The sequence below is a fragment of the Terrapene carolina genome, unplaced genomic scaffold, assembly GCF_002925995.2.
Source record: "Terrapene carolina triunguis isolate 2854851 unplaced genomic scaffold, T_m_triunguis-2.0 Scaffold633, whole genome shotgun sequence".
NCBI lineage: Eukaryota > Metazoa > Chordata > Testudines > Emydidae > Terrapene > Terrapene triunguis.
This window is the reverse complement of record NW_020664984.1, coordinates 652,235-671,690: the sequence shown is the minus strand read 5'-3', so window position 1 is coordinate 671,690 and position 19,456 is coordinate 652,235. Positions and strand designations below refer to the sequence as shown.

General features: G+C 42.9%; 1 protein-coding gene across 2 annotated transcripts in view; it reads left to right on the top strand.

Annotated features, from left to right (window-relative positions):
• ALMS1 (ALMS1 centrosome and basal body associated protein) overlaps positions 1-19,456 on the top strand; it is a 95,674-nt gene that overhangs the window by 70,311 nt on the left and 5,907 nt on the right. Inside the window, exons 13-17 of one of the 2 annotated variants that reach the window (XM_029913435.1) lie at positions 595-842; positions 2,072-2,252; positions 3,712-3,775; positions 6,491-6,577; positions 8,291-8,390. In XM_029913435.1, coding sequence (XP_029769295.1) covers positions 595-842; positions 2,072-2,252; positions 3,712-3,775; positions 6,491-6,577; positions 8,291-8,390 — 680 coding nt within the window. The remainder of the gene's footprint in view (positions 1-594; positions 843-2,071; positions 2,253-3,711; positions 3,776-6,490; positions 6,578-8,290; positions 8,391-19,456) is intronic. The other variant, XM_029913434.1, reaches the window with a different exon arrangement.

Below are 19,456 nucleotides of genomic sequence, written 5' to 3'. Positions count from 1 at the left end.
ATCCCTTGATACAATTTTTCATCATCTTTTGGTTAGGAACAGATAATCCTACTCATCACAGTCTTGTGTCTGCTTCACTTGAAAACTTCTAAAGGGTATCTTCTAGTTGTATTTAAATTCCAGAAGGCTGTAAACTCAGGAGGGCCTAGCACTCGCATGAACCTAATGGCTTTGGAAGATGAAAAGCGTGTGCCCTCAGAAACATCTTTAAAGAACCATAGGACTCTTTGGGATCACAGGTGCTTTAGAAATGTGAAATAATTAGTAAATGAGTGTATAAGTAAAGAGAAATCTCTTAGCTGAGCCATTTCAAAGAGTATTTTATCCATGTTCGTTGATAGAGACTCAAGGTCTTTCTCTAGTGTTTGGCAAATGCAGTTGTTTGAAACAGCCCTGGAGTTTACATGAATAGTCCCATTGAAGTCAGTGGAACTATTGATGAGCAATGACAGTAGGATCAGGCCTCTAATTGTGTTTAGTGACACTGTGCATACAGAGAGGCTCAAAGGGAGATGGAAAATGAGAAATTATATATTCTTTACAATAAATTTTTCTCTAATTTTTCCTTTTTGGCTCTAAAAATATTTTCAATAGGAGTTTCCTGGTTTGTTCCTGCTGAGGATTTAAAGTCCGACTCTAGGAAGGAGAACAAATCTAACTCCTTTTCTGGTCCAGGTCCATCCTGGTTTGAGCCACTTGCCAACACAATGCCGTGGAGAGAGCCACTCCGAGAAAGGAACTGGAAAGAGCAGCAAGGCAGCATCAAGATTCAACCAGTAGTAGTCCCAGTAAGAGATGTTGAGAACAAGCCCCCAAGACCATTTGTGAAAATGACGCTGCAGGTAAGAACACTCCACTGTAGAGGTTCTTGTTTTGCTTTAAGTTTTGGAGGAGAGAGGGGAAAAGATGAAGAAAATGAAGCCATGTTTAGGTGCTCATAGAAACAAAACTTGTGGCCCTGATTTTCACCACTTTGCTTTCACTGCTGTAGGTAGTCAACAAGTACAACACTATTGCTGTTTTTAAAAAAAGGATTGGATAATTTTATACTTTTTATAACACCTATGGCTGTACAAGCTAAGATAATCAGGATGATCAAATCTCATGTTTCAGGGCTTCAGAAGGAATGTAGCAGCAGCAGTAGCAAGTTAATTTTTTTTAATTGCTGCCCTGCAGAAGTATCCATGGATGCGTAGTAATAAAGATTAAAGAGTGTGATACATTTTAAACAGTGAATATAATAAAAACAGGAAACTTACCTATGAAGTGGAAACTAAAATGGGGATTTCATGTTCCCACGCAGCAAATTATATAGACGCGAAAATACAGTTTTATGGTGATGATCAAAAGTGAGGAGGGTTGAACAGAAGTTGACGTTAAGGGGCAGTGAGTCTCACACCCAGAGGGCCTACTTCAGCAAGGGCATAATCGCCTGCAGCCTTGAGATATAGGAGTAGAGCAGAGTGAAGGCAGTTGTGTCAGCACAAGCACACATCAGGAAGAAGTTCAAGGAAGGTGTCTCAGATGCAGCCAAGTGATAGTACTCATTGGCTTTGCATATTGAAAGCTTCTTATTACCACTAAACCTTGGGGTTAAAATGGATATGAAATGCCGAGACCCCATTTTAAAGCTTTCCTTAGAAGCCAACATAATGTGAACACTAATGAACATATGCTATTTAAAAAGATAGTTATAATGGACTTTAGTTTGATTTTGATAGAGGTGTCTAATTCTGTGGTTACCAGTATCTTGTCCTGTTTGTGTGGCTGCCTGATCTTTGACCTGCTTGTTTAAACTAAAGTTTACATCTTTTTTGCAAATTATTTCAGCTACTCTTTTCCTCAGTCAGTTAGCTTTCACGTTGTTTAACACCAAAGTACTTGTTAACAAGACCCCCAGAGAATTGCTCAACATAATGGATGCAACATTCTGTGCCATGTGAGAATGACTCTTTGAAAGGAACGCTTGCCATGGTTCACTCATGGGGTTAGATATTTTGATCATCCCCTCCCAGCTTGGAGGAATGTTCTGAAACTACTTTATACTCTGAGGTTTTTTTTACCCTCTTAGGAGGCTCTTGCATTGCACCGCCCTGATTTCATCTCCCGCTCTGGGGAGCGTGTGAAGCGCCTGAAGCTCATCATGGAAGAAAGGAAGCTACAGAGTGTGTTGCAGAGCGAGCGAGAGGAGCTGTTCAATCCCCCTGAGAAGAAGGGTTATAAGAATGCTAATTACCTGCTCTATAACAGAGGTGCCTCATGTTTATGCCTTTTCATGCTCTATAGGAAATACTGAATTTACACTGTTTGCCTAAAGAACATTATTCTAAGTGTACATATTTCTGATTAGATTCTTTAACATTATTATTCATTTTATATATGCATCATGAGATTCTTATAATAGGATAGTTATCCATTTTATATAAATTGTACATATGAATAATGACATTGTGATGGGTTGGGTCACAGAAACCCCTTTGGGATTGCCACCTGATGTGCTGAGACTACCTCTGAGCCCATTTTCCCTGGCAGCTTGGGATTTCAGTACCCTGTCTTGTTGAGCAGACACACTAGCGTGCTGCAAACACAGACCCAGGTCTGAACCATGTCCCCCAAAAGCTGCAGGCTTAATTGAAAACAGATTAAGAAGTGCTCCTGTCTCCAGCACCCAGATACCCAGTTCCCAATGGGGTCCAAACCCCAAATAAATCCGTTTTACTCTGTATAAAGCTTATACAGGGTAAACTCATAAATTGCCCGCCCTCTATAACACTGATAGAGAGTTATGCACAGATGTTTGCTCCCCCAGGTATTAATACTTGCTCTGAGTTAATTAATAAGCAAAAAGTGATTTTATTAAATATTAAAAGTAGGATTTAAGTGGTTCCAAGTAGTAACAGACAGAACGAAATAAATTACCAAGCAAAGTAAAACAAAAACACGCAAATCTAAGCCTACTACAGCAAGAAACTGATTACAGATGAAACATCACCCTGAGAGATGTTCCAATAAGCTTCTTTCACAGACTAGACTCCTTTCTAGTCTAGGCCCAATCCTTTCCCCAGTACAGTCCTTGTTCCAGTTCGGGTGGTAGCTAGGGGATTTCTCATGACTGCAGCCTCCTTTGTTCTGTTCCACCCCCTTATATATGTTTTGCACAAGGCAGGAATCCTTTGTGCCTCTCTGGGTTCCCACCCCTCCTTCTAAATGGAAAAGCACCAGGTTAAAGATGGATTTCAGTTCAGGTGACATGATCACATGTCCCTGTAAGACTTCATTACCCACTTGCCAGTACACACACATACAGGAAGACTTACAAGTAAGCAGAGTCATTTACAACCAATTGTCCTGGTTAATGGGAGCCATCAAGATTCCAAGCCACCATTAATGGACCACACTTTGCATAATTACAGTAGGACCTCCGAGTTATATTTCATATTTCTAGTTTCAGATACAAGAAAGATACATTTTATACAAATTGGATGACAACACTCAGTAGATTATAAGCTTTGTAATGATAACTTACAAGAGACCTTTTGCATGAAGCATATTCCAGTTACATTATAGTCACACTCATTAGCATGTTTTCATAAAATCATATAGACTGCAACGTCACAGAGATTTATAGTAGAACAGTTCTCTGTTCTAAACAAACTTGTTCACTGTTTTTGTAAGCTTTAGAGTTTTATCAGGCTTTGCCTTTCCATTTAGACTACCTGGTTAAACAGAAGAGAAGGACAATTCTAAAGAGTGAAATGGTTCAGAGATCAAAACGGTAAGGCTAAGAAAGACTTGTTTCAAATAGACTGTAAATCAGGTGACCTTAATGGGGTGGTGAGGATAGATAAATCACTCTTGCAAGTGACGGTTTGGGACGTTTGGGATACATCAGGTGCTTTAGGTACAAAATGGAAGGTTTTCTGTCAGAAGGTGAGCATGACTGGTTATTAATAGACGTTTCCATGGTTTTTTTTTTTAATTTTAGGAAATTCATTTCTTTTAGCTACCTCTGAACATTTCAATGCAATGTTTGCAAGTCAAACATTGCAGAATTGTGTATGTGAGCACTAGAACTGAAACGGACTAGGACCATAAGCCTTTGGTCAGTGAATAGCCTAGCTATTGGACAAACTGAGTGAAATGCAAAAAGTAATCAAGCACCACAAATGGTGAAAAGTAAATCAGAGATCTAAAACTTTTACGGGTGTGGAACGTAGCAGATGTCTAACAGCACATTCCACTACATGATAATTTGGGACAAGTATTTATATATAGGATATGAAATTGGGTAGACATTGGGGGGGAAGTACATAATACTCGGATAATGAATTAAGAATACACAAATAAACTTTGAGATAGGGACAATAAGTGAAAGGTAGATATGAAAAATGTGATAGCTTTTAGTTGGGTCTTGAAATGATAGAGGAGGAAAGAGGTGAGAAAAGAAGGGAGGAATATTACATCTGCATGATAGTATGTAAAGTATTTAAAGTCTTTTGGCATGAAAAGTGCCACAGAAGCATAAGATACTGAAAGAATCAAAAGAGCAGCCACAGGGATATTGGAGTCAATGGGACTTAAACATATGGCTAATTACTTTACTGAAGTGGGACTTTAGAGTGTAAGACTATATATAGGGCAAATATATGCTAGAAAGAATAGGTAATATACAAAATAAACCCTGTGATTTAATATGAATGCTGGAAGAGACTGAGCAAGATGATAAATTTGATTTCAGTGCTGTTTGGCATTTCAAAGATTGTTTTAAAGGCCATAAATTGAAACTTCATAGTAACTTTGAAAGTTGCCACTTGTCCTGGGAATGCAGATGCAAAAGTCTTAAAATACTCTGTTACTTTGGGAAAACTCTAATCACAGGTCAGTAGCACTACTTGATCTGTGCCATTAACTGCAGCATCTTCATGAACTCAGGAGTTCATAATATCTGAATTCATAGCATTTCTGCTGATTCACCCAACCTGGATCCAGTTGTGATATTTTTATTGCCATTTACTTGTTCATGCTGCACTCATAACTTTTCTCTCAGTTGAAGTTGGAAAGTAATTTATCACTGTCACTGGCCTTTTAAAATCTGACCATTTAATGAGCACAATTTTTTGTGGGTCATTCCCACGAGGAGAATATTCTATTTCTCCTTATACTTTGTTAGAATTACAAATCAGCTATGGAACAGGGTGCTGAATTTAGCTACAATTGTGTATTCCCTACGTAAGTTAAATATCTCCATGAATGGGTGAGCCAGTGGCCTAATACTGAACAGCAGATTACTTTCTAGTTAATGAGGCACCTCCGGCCATCCTGGAAGGAGCTCTGGAGAGTAAGTGGGATGGTAGTCTGAAGGAGTCCTATTAGACCTTCCCACCCCCATCCAGTAGATCATTTGTAGGTCTGAAGAGCTTTGATCCCTTTTCCAGTGGAGAACTTGTATGGCCTGAAGTAGAAACTTCAAAACGGAGTATGTGCTAATGTCTAATAGGGGATCACGGATGGTGATAACTCTAACAAATATGCCTTGAACTGATTGTTTTGCACAGAAAAGCTCTCTCAGATGGAATATATGTTATTATAGAATGATAAGATAAATACAAAATCTAGGCAGTGGGTCTTAGTAGGCGAATGCTTTTCTCTTCCTGAAAATACATGGCAGATGTGGCAGTTTTGTCTCTGGGTGAATGTTTCCGTGCGCAGTGGGGAACTGAGCACATTGGCCAGAGGTAAGGCAGTGTTGCTGGCGAGTGCTCTGCAATCTCTTTATGCGGCTGAGCCATTGCACCTCAGCTCTGACCTGCAACACACTCCTCTATGGTTTTGGACCTCTCCTCAGCAAAAACAGCTAGTTGTGCTGTTACAAGCCAGATTGGGCCATGGTTTTATGGGGTGGGACTTTCAAAAGTGCTCAGCATCAGCCTAGTTCTACTTCCACTGAAATCATATGGAAGTCTTACCTTTGACTTCAGTGGAAGCAGGGTTTGGCTTGTGCTGAAAGCTTTTGAAAATCCCATCCATGATAATAGTACCTTTCTGTTGTACACCACTTTTGATTAGTAATACTCAAAGTGCTTCACAATATTTAATGTATTTATCCTCACAACAGCCCTGTGAAGTAGGTTGGCGCTATTAGCCCCATTTTCTAGATGATGAACTGAGGCACAGAGAAGCCAAGTGACTTGCCCAAGGTCACACAGGAAGTTTGTGTCAGAGTAGAGAATCAAACCCAGATCTCCCCAAGTAGTAGGCTAACGCACTAACCACTTCAGGCCACCCTTCCTGATGAAGTGGATGAAGCATCCACCCAGAGAATGAAATCATCAGTAACCTTTTCACTTATGAACTGATGTAATTCTATACCTGTGACTTCAGAGGTGAAAGACCAGTGTATTGATCCAAGTACCGCCTAACTCCTTCAGTTTAAGTCTTAGTAGAAATAAAACTAAGAATCCAAATGTTATTCATTTTGTCTTCTCTATAGAGGTAATGCTGCTAGTGAAGTTTTTAGAAATGTTGGGCTTCTGGGAGCAGCCACAAACAGAGTAGGAAAACAGGGACAAAAGAGAAGGTATGTCTGTGAGAAGGTAGTAGCAAAGAGCTCTATGTTAGAGGAACTGTTAATACTGTAGTGGCCATGTTCTTATTTTTATAATGGAGTTCTTTCTTTAAGTGTCCTATTTTAATTTGCATATGCCTACTCCCACAAGAATCAGCTTCATAGGGTATATCTACTCTGCAGTTTAACTCAAGGTAACTGATTACTAATTCAAACATGTTAACTGACATGTTTGTGGGTAGTCTGGACTCTCTACAAATGTGTGTGGTTTATCCTAGTCTGAGCTTTAGGATATTGCATAGGAATCAGGTTCAGCATTGGTCAAATTCATTCCCTGGGACCGTTGGGGGTGGCGGAAGGGTAATTTAAAGTAGGGAGAGTCTGCTTTATCTAGTACCGTGCCATTTCTTTTCCTGCTAACCTCCCTCACTTCCATACCCTGTGATGTATTTTACAGACCTGCTAAATGTCAAATTGGTGCAAGTTACACAACTTTGCCACTTGCCCCTGTTTTCTGACCATCTTATGTCCTTGCTGAAATTAGCACAGAGGCTTCCATGGGAGATGCACCCTCTTACTCTCAGCTACATTTGATCTATGTATCCCTCATCCTCAAAACAGAATCCACTGAAGCCATTTCAAATGAGTACCAGTTGAAGGAATAAATGTGTTTAAAAGAAAATCTGTTTCCAATTCCCTCTGGCACTGTAGGCCGTGATCTGATTAAATCTGTTGCATAAAAGAGCAAAGCAATAAATCTCTTAAAATAATATATTGTAGGTACAACACAGTGTGTGTAGAAAGTTTCTACTGTATTCACTCGATCTCAAATCTGTGTGAGAAAAGAAGCAAGGTACAGTTTCTCTTGTTTAAGTATTATACAAGGCTGACCATTCAGAATATGGTAGGGTCTCTGCTCCAATTGTTTTTTTTATTATTGGAGGCATGCAGTCCTCCATGAACTTGGCAGCCATTTTCATGAAATTAGCAGTTTCCAGTCTTAAAGCAGACACAAGACTCAGAGCTTTGGGGAATGTGGGCTGAGCACAGCTGTGCCACCCTAGGAAGAGGGTACAGTGTCTGTTGCCTTCTGTGCCTAGCCAGTGTGTAGAAGGGAGACTAAGTTCCTGACCCCTGTACAGAACTGGCAACAGCAGCACTGGCCTTGCAGGGGTCCTTGTCCTTATGCTTCCTGCATTCAAGGCTTCCCATTATTCCTGGGTCCTGCCTGGAGGAGGCTCAACAGGAGGAGAGGGCAAAATCTGGCCCTAGATCTTTGGATATCACAGATGATTCTGCCAAATTTGACCCATTTCAAGTGTTTTCTCACCACACAAATATCTACCATTTACAGATAAACTTGGTATTTGGGATCCAACATGCCCATCCACTGGTGGTACCATTCCCTGCTGGTGATCCTGAAAGTTGCACTTTTTGGAGAGTGCTGCCATATCATTGACATTACTCCCCAAAATACTCTTTTAGGGGGTGATACTTCAATGAATGGCATTGTGGGATGTGGAAATTTCCAGTACCATGGCTGGCTGTGATCATGTATTCCACGTTTGGCCTCCATGACACCAGCAACCCCAAAAGATAATCTTTCTCTGCTATATTTGGCCAGAAGCCTTTAAGAGAACATGAAGATAAAAAGCAGGATGCTTTTTTCACTAACAAGGTCCTTTATTCCCAAGTAACTTTTTTTGTCTTTGTATTTACACTAAGAATCTATGAACAGCTGCCTGAGGTGCAGAAGAGGCGAGAGGAAGAGAAAAGAAAATCTGAATATACTTCATATCGGCTGAAAGCACAGCTTTACAAAACGGTAGGTGTTCTGTCTCATAAGCCGGCCTTCTATAGGTCACCAAGGAAAAGAGCATTCCAGGCAAACAAGTTAGACTAGGATATTCAGGATCTCTTACTCTGGGTCAAATTCATTTATTCTAGATGAAATCACTATAAAGTGAGTGCAGAACTGGTTGAAAAACTATTTTTCAGAGTAATTATCAGTGATTCATGGTCAAACTGGAACGTTAGATCTAGTGGGGTCCTTCATGAGTCTGTCTTGGGTCTAGTACTGTTCAATATTTCCATTAATGTCTTAGATAATGGAGTGGAGAGTATGCTTATAAAATTTGCAGATGACACCAAGCGTTTTGGAGGACAGGATTTGAATTCAAAATGACCTTGACAAATAAGAGAATTAGTCTGAAAATAACAAGATAAAATCCAGTAAAGACAAGTGCAAAGTACTACCACTTAGAAAGGAAAAATCAGATGTCCAGCTACAACATGAGGAATAACTGACTGATCGTAGTACTGCAGAAAAGGATCTGGGGTACTACGGATCACAAATTGAATATGAATCAACAGTGTGATGCAGTTGCAAAAAAGATGGGTATATTAACAGGAGTTTGTATGTAAGACACAAGAGCTAACTGTTTTGCTCTACTCAGCACTGGAGCAGTGTTCCAGTTCTGGGCACCACATTTTAGGAAAGATGTGGATAAATTGGAGAGAGTTCAGAGGAGAGCAACAAAAATGATAGAAGGTTTAGAAAACCTGACATATGAGGAAGGATTTTTAAAAAAATAGAGCATGTTTAGTCTAGAGAAGACTGAGAGGGAACCTGTTAAGTCGTCAAATATGTTAAGGACAGTTGTAAAGAATGTGGTGATCAGTTGTTCTCCATGTAATCAGCTTAGTTTGCAGCAAGGGAGATTTAGGTCAGATATTAAGAAAAACTTTATAAGGATAGTTAAATACTGGAATAGGTTACCAAGGGAGGTTGTGGAACCCCTGTCATTGAAGGTTTTTAAGAACGAGTTAAACAAATATCTGTCAGGGATGATCTAGGTTTACTTGGTCCTGCCTCAGCATCAGGGGGCATGGACTAGATGACTTCTCAAGGTCCCTTCCTAGCCCTACATTTATATGATTCTATTATATTTATATATTTTCTACAGTATGCATCTCTGTATATGGATGCTGTACAGAATATATATAACATTTAAACTAGGCTGCAGTGACCCAACTTAGCCACACTTCAACAGATCAACCTCTGCTCTGCTTTCTACCCCAACGTGCACACTCAGTACATAAAAACGAAAAAGAAAGTCTGTTAAAAAGGGAGGAAAAATGGTCCCAAATAAATAAATATGACTAGAAAGGCCTTGCCTCAATCCCTGAAGACAGAACAGAGAGATTCTGGTGGGCATACTGAAAGTGTTCCAATGATAACGTCTTTGAATTCTGGTGTTTAGCCCTGGTGTATATTATAAACACAAGAGCTTTCAGAATTCACAGTGGGATTTGCAAAGCATGTTTGACAAGTTTAATAAGGAATCACTGTCCGTGTTATAGCTTTGGTTGTAGGATTTGGGAGGACTTTGAAAAAATGACTTCTTAACCCTCTGGAGACTAGACAGTAGATTCTTAAGTATTCATTTAGCTGGCAGGTTGGCTAATGTTAATGTACTAAAGATTAATACTCAGAATTCGTTATGCAGTTAAGTTGTGACTTAGAGACAGCTAGAGTAAAAGATAGAATCATAGAAGATTAGGGTTGGAAGGGACCTCAGGAGGTCATGTAGTCCAACCCCCTGCTCAAAGTAGGACCACTCCCCAACTAAATCATCCCAGCCAGGGCTTTGTCAAGCCTGACCTTAAAAACGTCTAAGGAAGGAGATTCCACCACCTCCCTAGGTAACCCATTCGAGTGTTTCACCACCCTCCTAGTGAAAAAGGTTTTCCTAATATCCAATCTAAACCTCCACCACTGCAGCTTGAGACCATTACTCCTTGTTCTGTCATCTGGTACCACTGAGAACAGTTTAGATCCATCCTCTTTCAAACCTCCTTTCAGGTAGTTGAAAGCAGCTATCAAATCCCCCCTCATTCTTCTCTTCTGCAGACTAAACAATCTCAGTTCCCTCAGTCTCTCCTCATAAGTCATGTGCTCCAGCCCCCTAATCGTTTTTGTTGTCCTCCGCTGGACTCTTTCCAATTTTTCCACATCCTTCTTGTAATGTAGGGCCCAAAACTGGACACAGTAGTCCAGATGAGGCCTCACCAATGTCGAATAGAGGGGAATGATCATGTCCCTTGATCTGCTGGCAATGCCCCTACTTATACAGCCCAAAATGCCATTAGCCTTCTTGGCAATAAGGGCACGCTGTCGACTCATATCCAGCTTCTCGTCCACTGTAACCCCTGTGTCCTTTTGTGCAGAACTGCTGCCTAACCATTCGGTTCCTAGTCTGTAGCAGTGCATGGGATTCTTCCATCCTAAGTGCAGGACTTTGCACTTGTCCTTGTTGAACCTCATCAGATTTCTTTTGGCCCAATCCTCTAATTTGTCTAGGTCCCTCTGTATCCTATCCCTACCCTCCAGCGTATCTACCACTCCTCCCAGTTTATTGTCATCTGCAAACTTTCTGAGGGTGCAGTCATCATTAATGAAGATATTGAACAAAACCGGCACCAGGATCGAACCTTGGGGCACTCAGCTTGATACCGGCTGCCAACTAGACATGGAGCCATTGATCACTACCCGTTGAGCCCGATGATCTAGCCAGCTTTCTAACCACCTTATAGTCCATTCTTCCAGCCCATACTTCTTTAACTTGCTGGCAAGAGTACTGTGGGAGACCATATCAAAATATTTGCTAAAGTCAAGGAATAACACGTCCACTGCTTTCCCCTCATCCACAGAGCCAGTTATCTCGTCATAGAAGGCAATTAGGTTAGTCAGGCATGACTTTCCCTTGGTGAATCCATGCTGACTGTTCCTGATCACTTTCCTCTCCTCCTAAGTGCTTCAGAATTGATTCTTTGAGAACCTGCTCCATGATTTTTCCAGGGACTGAGGTGAGGCTGACTGGCCTGTAGTTCCCCGGATCCTCCTTCTTCCCTTTTTTAAAGATGGGCACTACATTAGCCTTTTTCCAGTCATCCATGACCTCCCCCGATTGCCATGAGTTTTCAAAGATAATGGCTAAAGGCTCTGCAATCACATCTGCCAACTCCTTTAGCACCCTCGGATGCAGCGCATCCGGCCCCATGGATTTGTGCTCGTCCAGTTTTTCTAAATAGTCCTGAACCACTTCTTTCTCCACAGAGGGCTGGTCACCTCCTCCCCATGCTGTGCTGCCCAGTACAGCTGTCTGGGAGCTGACCTTGTTCGTGAAGACAGGGGCAAAAAAAGCATTGAGTACATTAGCTTTTTCCACATCCTCTTTCACTAGGTTGCCTCCCTCATTCAGTAAGGGGCCCACGCTTTCCTTGACCTTCTTGTTGTTGCTAACATACCTGAAGAAACCCTTCTTGTTACTCTTAACATCTCTTGCTAGCTGCAACTCCAAGTGTGATTTGGCCTTCCTTATTTCACTCCTGCATGCCTGAGCAATATTTTTATACTCCTCCCTGGTCATTTATCTAATCTTCCACTTCTTGTAAGCTTCTTTTTTGTGTTTAAGATCAGCAAGGATTTCACTGTTAAGCCAAGCTGGTCACCTACCATATTTACTATTCTTTCTACACATCGGGATGGTTTGTTCCTGCAACCTCAATAAGGATTCTTTAAAATACAGCCAGCTCTCCTGGCCTCCTTTCCCCCTTATGTTATTCTCTCAGGGGATCCTGCCCATCAGTTCCCTGAGGGAGTCAAAGTCTGCTTTTCTGAAGTCCAGGGTCCGTATTCTGCTGCTCTCCTTTCTTCCTTGTGTCAGGATCCTGAACTCGACCATCTCATGGTCACTGCCTCCCAGGTTCCCATCCACTTTTGCTTCCCCTACGAATTCTTCCCTGTTTGTGAGCAGAAGGTCAAGAAGAGCTCTGCCCCTAGTTGGTTCCTCCAGCACTTGCACCAGGAAATTGTCCCCTACACTTTCCAAAAACTTTCTGGATTGTCTATGCACCGCTGTATTGCTCTCCTAGCAGATATCAGGGTGATTAAAGTCTCCCATGAGAACCAGGGCCTGCGATCTAGTAACTTCTGTTAGTTGCCGGAAGAAAGCCTCATCCATCTCATCCCCCTGGTCTGGTGGTCTATAGCAGACTCCCACCACGACATCACCCTTGTTACTCACACTTCTAAACTTAATCCAGAGACTCTCAGGTTTTTCTGTAGTTTCATACTGGAGCTCTGAGCAGTCATACTGCTCTCTTACATACAATGCAACTCCCCCACCTTTTCTTCCCTGCCTGTCCTTCCTGAACAGTTTATATCCATCCATGACAATACTCCAGTCATGTGAGTTATCCCACCAAGTCTCTGTTATTCCAATACATCATGCACAGTTCCCTAGACACATCTATGTTAATGCACCTCCCTTTTACTCTGTGCAGCACTCTTACCATTCCAATACTAGTGATCTTTCTCTTTAGCCGAGATTGCCTGGTGGTTTTATGGAGTGGACCAATATGCTCTAGAGACTAGTCTGAGTTCATTGTGACACGGTACATGTTGACTACATTATATTCAGTGGAGAGAGGGTGTTTTTCTGGGTCATGGCATCTAGTGATGTATAACAAGGAGATTGCAATTATATATAATGTACTGTGACATGATTTAAAAATATATTTATACCACAGAAGTGCTCCATAAATTCTCTTAATAAACGTATCTCTGACTGACAATTTATCACTTTTATATCAGTGTTCTAGAATCCATATATTTAGTTCTTACATTGTGACTTAATAAAAACTAGAAATTGCTGCTTGTGACCTTCAATTGATGTCACAACACTGAAGTCCCAGACTTTCTTATCAAAACTGGCTCAGCTTATCACTTCCTTAACACCCCCACCCTATAAATCAGTCTTCAGAGAACACTAGATTCAGGGAATAATCCATCGTATAATAGAGACAAAGTGGGTGAGGTAATAGCTTTCACTGGACCAACTTCTGTTGGTGAGAGAGAGAAGCTTTCGAGTTTACACAGAGCTCTTCCTCAGGTCTGGGAAATGTACCCAGTGTCACAGCTAAATACAAGTTGGAACAGATTGTTTAGCATAAGTAATTAACACACATTTCAAGGGACCATTCAAGGTGAAGTGGCTTGTTAACACTTCTCCAATCATGGGCGGGCGGGGGAGTTGAGCGGATGTTTAGTGGATTATAGATTGTTGTAATAAACGATAAATCCAGTGTCTCAGTTCAGTCCATGATTTTTAGTGTCTAGCAAAGTTATGAATTTAACGTCCCAGGCTTGTCTTTTGAAGGTTTTGTGCTGGTTTCCTTTGAGGATGAGGACAGAGAGATCAGATATAGAATGACAGTCTCCCACGGTATTCTTGCCAGCAAGTTAAAGTAGTATGGGCTGGATGAATGGACTATAAGGTGGATAGAAAGCTGGCTAGATCATCGGGCTCAACGGGTAGTGATCAACGGCTCGATGTCTAGTTGGCAGCCGGTATCAAGCGGAGTGCCCCAAGAGTCAGTCCTAGTGCTGGTTTTGTTCAATATCTTGGGCCAAAAGAAATCTGTTGATGTTTAACAAGGACAAGTGCAGAGTCCTGCACTTAGCACAGAAGAATCCCATGCACTGCTACAGACTAGGGACCGCGTGGCTAGGCAGCAGTTCTGCAAAAAAGGACCTAGGGGTTACAGTGGGCAAGAAGCTGGATATGAGTCAACAGTTTGCCCCTGTTGCCAAGAAGGCTAACAGCATTTTGGACTGTATAAGTAGGAGCATTGCCAGCAGATCGAGGGACATGATCATTCCCCTCTATTCAGCATTGGTGAGGCCTCATCTGGACTACTGTGTCCAGTTTTGGGCCCCACACTACAAGAAGGATGTGGAAAAATTGGAAAGAGTCCAGCGGAGAGCAACAAAAATGATTAGGGGGCTGGAGCACATGACTTACGACGAGAGGCTGAGGGAACTGGGATTGTTTAGTCTGCAGAAGAGAAGAATGAGGGGGGATTTGATAGCTGCTTTCAACTACCTGAAAGGGGTTTCCAAAGAGGATGGATCTAGACTGTTCTCAGTGGTACCAGATGACAGAACAAGGAATCATGGTTTCAAGTTGCAGTGGGGGAGGTTTAGGTTGGATATTAGGAAAACCTTTTTCACTAGGAGGGTGGTGAAGCACTGGAATGGGTTCCCTAGGGAGGTGGTGGAATCTCCTTCCTTAGAGGTTTTTAAGGCCCGGCTTGACAAAGCCCTGGCTGGGATGATTTAGTTGGGGAGTGGTCCTGCTTTGAGCAGGGGGTTGGACTAGATGACCTCCTGAGGTCCCTTCCAACCCTGATATTCTATGATTGCTCTGTGAAAAGTGTTCACCCACAGGGGATATGGAATTTATCTTTTATCATTTTTCTGTGAGAGTTCATTTGAGAGCACGGTGATTGGTTTCACCCAGTTAGTTGTTATTGGGGCATTTAGTGCACTGGATGAAGTACACCACATGTTGTGATAGGCATATGTAGGACCCATTGATCTTGAAAGGTGAGTTCTGGAGGGTGTTGATCATCATAGCAGGGGAGGTATGTTTTGCATCTGTTGTTCTCGCAGGGTCAGGTGCCACTTTGAGTTGATGTGTCTCTCGTCTGTGAGGAGCTTGCTTCTGATGATGATGATGGGGAGTTGTCTGAAGGCCAGAAGAGTGGGTCCAGGAAAGATTTCTTTCAGGATGTGGACCCATTCTGAGACCAACACTGTTACAACAATACTGCATACACTGTATAGTAAACAGTCCCTTCGGATATACACTAAAATTGCAAACTGGGCTCATGTCTCCATACTTCAACATATTCCAAGTTTTGGTGTAATGGCTCATTGCATGCTGGGGCATCACACCAAAGCAGGAGCTGGCCAGCCACAACAGAGATCAATGTCTAAAAATAAGGTCATGGTTAAGGTTTGTTTATTTGTTTAATGTGGTACCATTCTGAATGCCCTCTTAACCTTTCTGATGGATGCATGTTGTTTAAGTTACTGGAATTTGGTACTATCCTTTTTGCTGGCCACCTTCAGAGTATTTTACTAGTCTGAAAGGTGCTTCATAAAGAATATTTTGGATATGTTTGATTTTCTGTCTTAGGACAGTAAATACTGAACCGTAATAATGATTCAATTTTATACGACTACAACAAGGTTCTGTATATAAATCTTATTTTTATTAATGTCTTAAATGTACACCCTGCTGTGCAAATGGTAAATGGCCCAGAGCTTACACTCTTAAGAGTTAAAGTCAGCACAGAACAGAATGACACAATTCAAAGAGAGAGGGATGTGCTTTTTATTAATGGTCATATCCACTGCTGGATGTAAAGTACAGTGAAGTCTTACAATGTTAATAAACACTTTCTGGAGTTGAGATTGAAGTAGTATAGTTAGCAGGAGACATGAGAGAGAGAGAGATGGATGGTGCAAAGCAGGACATTTCAGACCTGCACGTGTCCTTGGTTCAGAGGAAGGGTGATTCATTGCAATAAATACAGTATATCTTTATTTTCTTCTGTGGCTGCACAGAATAACTTCAGACTGAATTGTTTAGCTGTTGTTGTTAACATGCTGTTGATATCAGTTTATAATGTAAAGGGGTTCCAACTGCACGTAAAGAAACTAATTCCATGGAGTGGCGCTGGAGATGGCATAAACCACTAGGATTGCAAAACTAAGGTGATTTTTCACATCCCCCAATACGAAAGATGGATTAACTACTTTAATTTATGTATATGTGCATAAATTATATATCACATATGTTGTTGTAACCATGCTGGTCCCAGGATATGAGAGACAAAAGGTAAATGAGGTAATAGCTTTTCTTCTTCGAGAGTTGTCCCTGTGGGCTCTCCACTCCAGGTGTTGGTGCGTCCCTGTGCCTTCGCTCGGAGATTTTGACAGCAGTACTCGTACCGGTTGCGCACGTGCAGAGCCTGCCTCACGCACTGAGTGTGCTTTAATAGTACACGTGCCCGACTGTTCTCCTCAGTTCCTTCTCTACCGTCCCTGGCCTGAGACAGCGCTCAGCAGACTCGTTAGAGAATTTCTTTTCTCCTTTGTTCAACTCCTTTCCTTCTTAGTTTAGCTTACCAGTAATAGTTAGATGCTCCTTTCCCCTTCTCTTCTCTTTAAAACAAAACAAAAAACAAAAAAAACCCCAAACACTTTTTTGTTTCTGTCAGTGCAGCTGCTTCTGACGTGCCAGGCTCTCCAGGTTTTAAGCACTGCTCTAACTGTAATGATGCCATCCCTCTTTCAGATAGCCACTCTAAATGTATTAAATGTTCGGGGGAGTCCCACATCCCCCAAAAATGTGCCCACTGCAGCAAGTTGAAATCCAGGGCACGCAAAGACAGGGAGCTGCAGTTAAAACTACTCCTGCCGCAAAAATCTCTCGGACCAGCCTCAGACCTGGGCTCCGACTCTGCTGTACACCACAGCTCCCCCGCTTCAAAGAGACAAAAGAAAACTTCAAAAAAAAAACCGGTCTCTCTCACCCGCAAAGGGTATTCGCAGGGACAAGACTTCGCCGGGTACTGCTTCCCTTCCAGTGCTCCCCAAGCTGAGTACCTTTGATGCGCCGGGCTCCTCCAGCTGCGGTGGTCGCGCTATCCTCCGGTGTCGAGACTTCAGGCTTTCAGTTGCTTGCCTCTCATATGGCACCGTTCGGCACCGCAATGGAAGCGGTGCCGATGCATACTAGCCTGCCTGACCCCCTGCAGGCTCCTCTCACTCTCCTGGCACCGTCAGCCTTTGAGCTAGCCAACAGTGACAGAACGCTCAGGACACCGGTGCAGAGGAATCCCTCCTCACAACAAATTCCTCTTGCGCAGCCCTCCCCTCACAGAGGCACTACGGCACCGCAGTTCACACAGTCAAGGGATCTGCTGGTGTCAGGTATCTTGCAGTCACCCCTACTTAACACGTACTTCTCTCCAGACACTCAGGCAAGATCCGCACAGCTTTCCTCCAGTGTTGAGGAATCTTGGCTGCAGGGAGAATTTTCACCTTATCAGATCTCCCGTCCACAGACCCCAATCAAGAGAGATCATAGAAAAGTTACCTTGTCCTACTCGGAGGGTCCTGCCCCATGGTGCATGAACCCCTGGATGGCACCACCCATGCGCTTCCCACCACAGTGGCAATATTGGGCTCCATGGGCTCCTTATACTTGGGACCACACTTGTTATACCACTGCAGCCAGGCGTGAGACCTGCTCAGTACCACCAGCTGACGACCCTGCCACTGACTCCAGACACCAGGCAGCCCTGTCACAACCGCAAAAGCAAGCACGGCCTGCCTCTAACCCGGTAGAACCATTTGTTCCGCCTGATGAAGCATTGCTTCCTCCTCCCCTGACATCTTCGGACAACTTCTCAAAATTTCAAGACTTCTTTAAAAGAGTTGCCAATGAGCTACGAATTAACCTGGAGGAAGTTCCTGAACAGCAGCATGAGCTAACCGACATCCTGCAGCCCTCTTCTTCTTCTAGAATTGCATTACCTATCAATGCAGCCCTTTTAGAACCTGCCAAGGCCATTTGGCAAACTCCAGCTGCAAGCCTGCCTACCTGTAAGCGAGCGAACCGGAAGTACTTTATTCCTTCCATGGGCTCGGAATTCCTTTTTACTCACCCAGCGCCAAACTCGCTGATAGTAGATGCAGATAACCAAAAGAACAAACACCAGTTTCCCCGCTCTACCCCTTTCGACAAGGACAGTAAGCGATTAGATCTGCTCGGAGGTAAGGTATATGCTTCTTCCATGTTGCAATTTTGCATTGCTAATTATACAGCCATTCTTGGAAAATACGACCACAAAAATTGCAATAAATTCATGGACTTTATTGATCACATTCCATAAGAAAAGAAACAACAGTTTACAGCCATAGTTTCCGAGGGACAAATCCTCTCCTGCGCTGCTTTTCAAGCTGCCCTTGATGTGGCCAATACTGTGCCACGGTCCACTGCAACAGCAGTTGTGATGCGCCGAGGGTCACGGCTCTTGTCCTCTTCCTTTCCCCGGGAGGTCCAGAGTACCATTGAGGATCTCCCCTTCGACAGTGACAAACTATTTGCCTCCACTATGAATGACATACTCCACTCCATGAAGGACTCCAGGGTAACTCTCCTGTCTCTAGGAATTCAAACCCCTATGACCAGAAGGCGACAATATAGATACCAGCCTTACCAGCGACCACGCTACCCCACATACACCCAGCAATTCCATAGATCTCATGAGCAGCAGCAACGCCAGAGACCCAGATACCAACGCCACCGTCCCAATTCCTCGGCAGCGTCTCAACCCCCTCCGACCAATAAGCAAATTTGAAGTCTTGGTCGATGGTATAGAAAACAATATTCCCACTTCAGTGCTTACGCTGCCTGCCCCTATTTTTGGTCACGGCCTACGCCCATTCTCCCATCAATGGCGAAATATTTCCACAGAGAAGTGGGCTTTAGAGGTTGTCACAGTTGGCTATTCTATCCCGTTCCTTTCCCCGCCTCCCACCCACCCACCCTCCCTGTCCCTCTTCAGGGACCCCTCTCACGAGCAACTGCTCCTCCAAGAAGTACAACATCTCCTCCAACTGGGGGCAGTGTAAATCGTGCCCAAACAACACGGAGGGAAAGGTTTCTATTCCCATTAGTTCTTAACAGAAAAGAAAACCGAGGGATGGCGACCAATCCTTGACCTCAGGCGGCTAAACAAATTTATGAAAAAGCAAAAGTTCAAAATGGTTATCCTCACCACCATAATCCCAGCGCTGGAGCAGGGTGATTGGTTTTCAGCCCTTGACCTACAGGACTCCTATTTTCATGTGACTATTCACCCAGCCCACAGGCGTTTTCTTCGTTTTACCCTCGGTTCAACACATTTTCAATACAGAGTGTTGTCCTTTGGCCTATCTACCGTCCCCCCCCCCCCCGAGTTTTCTCC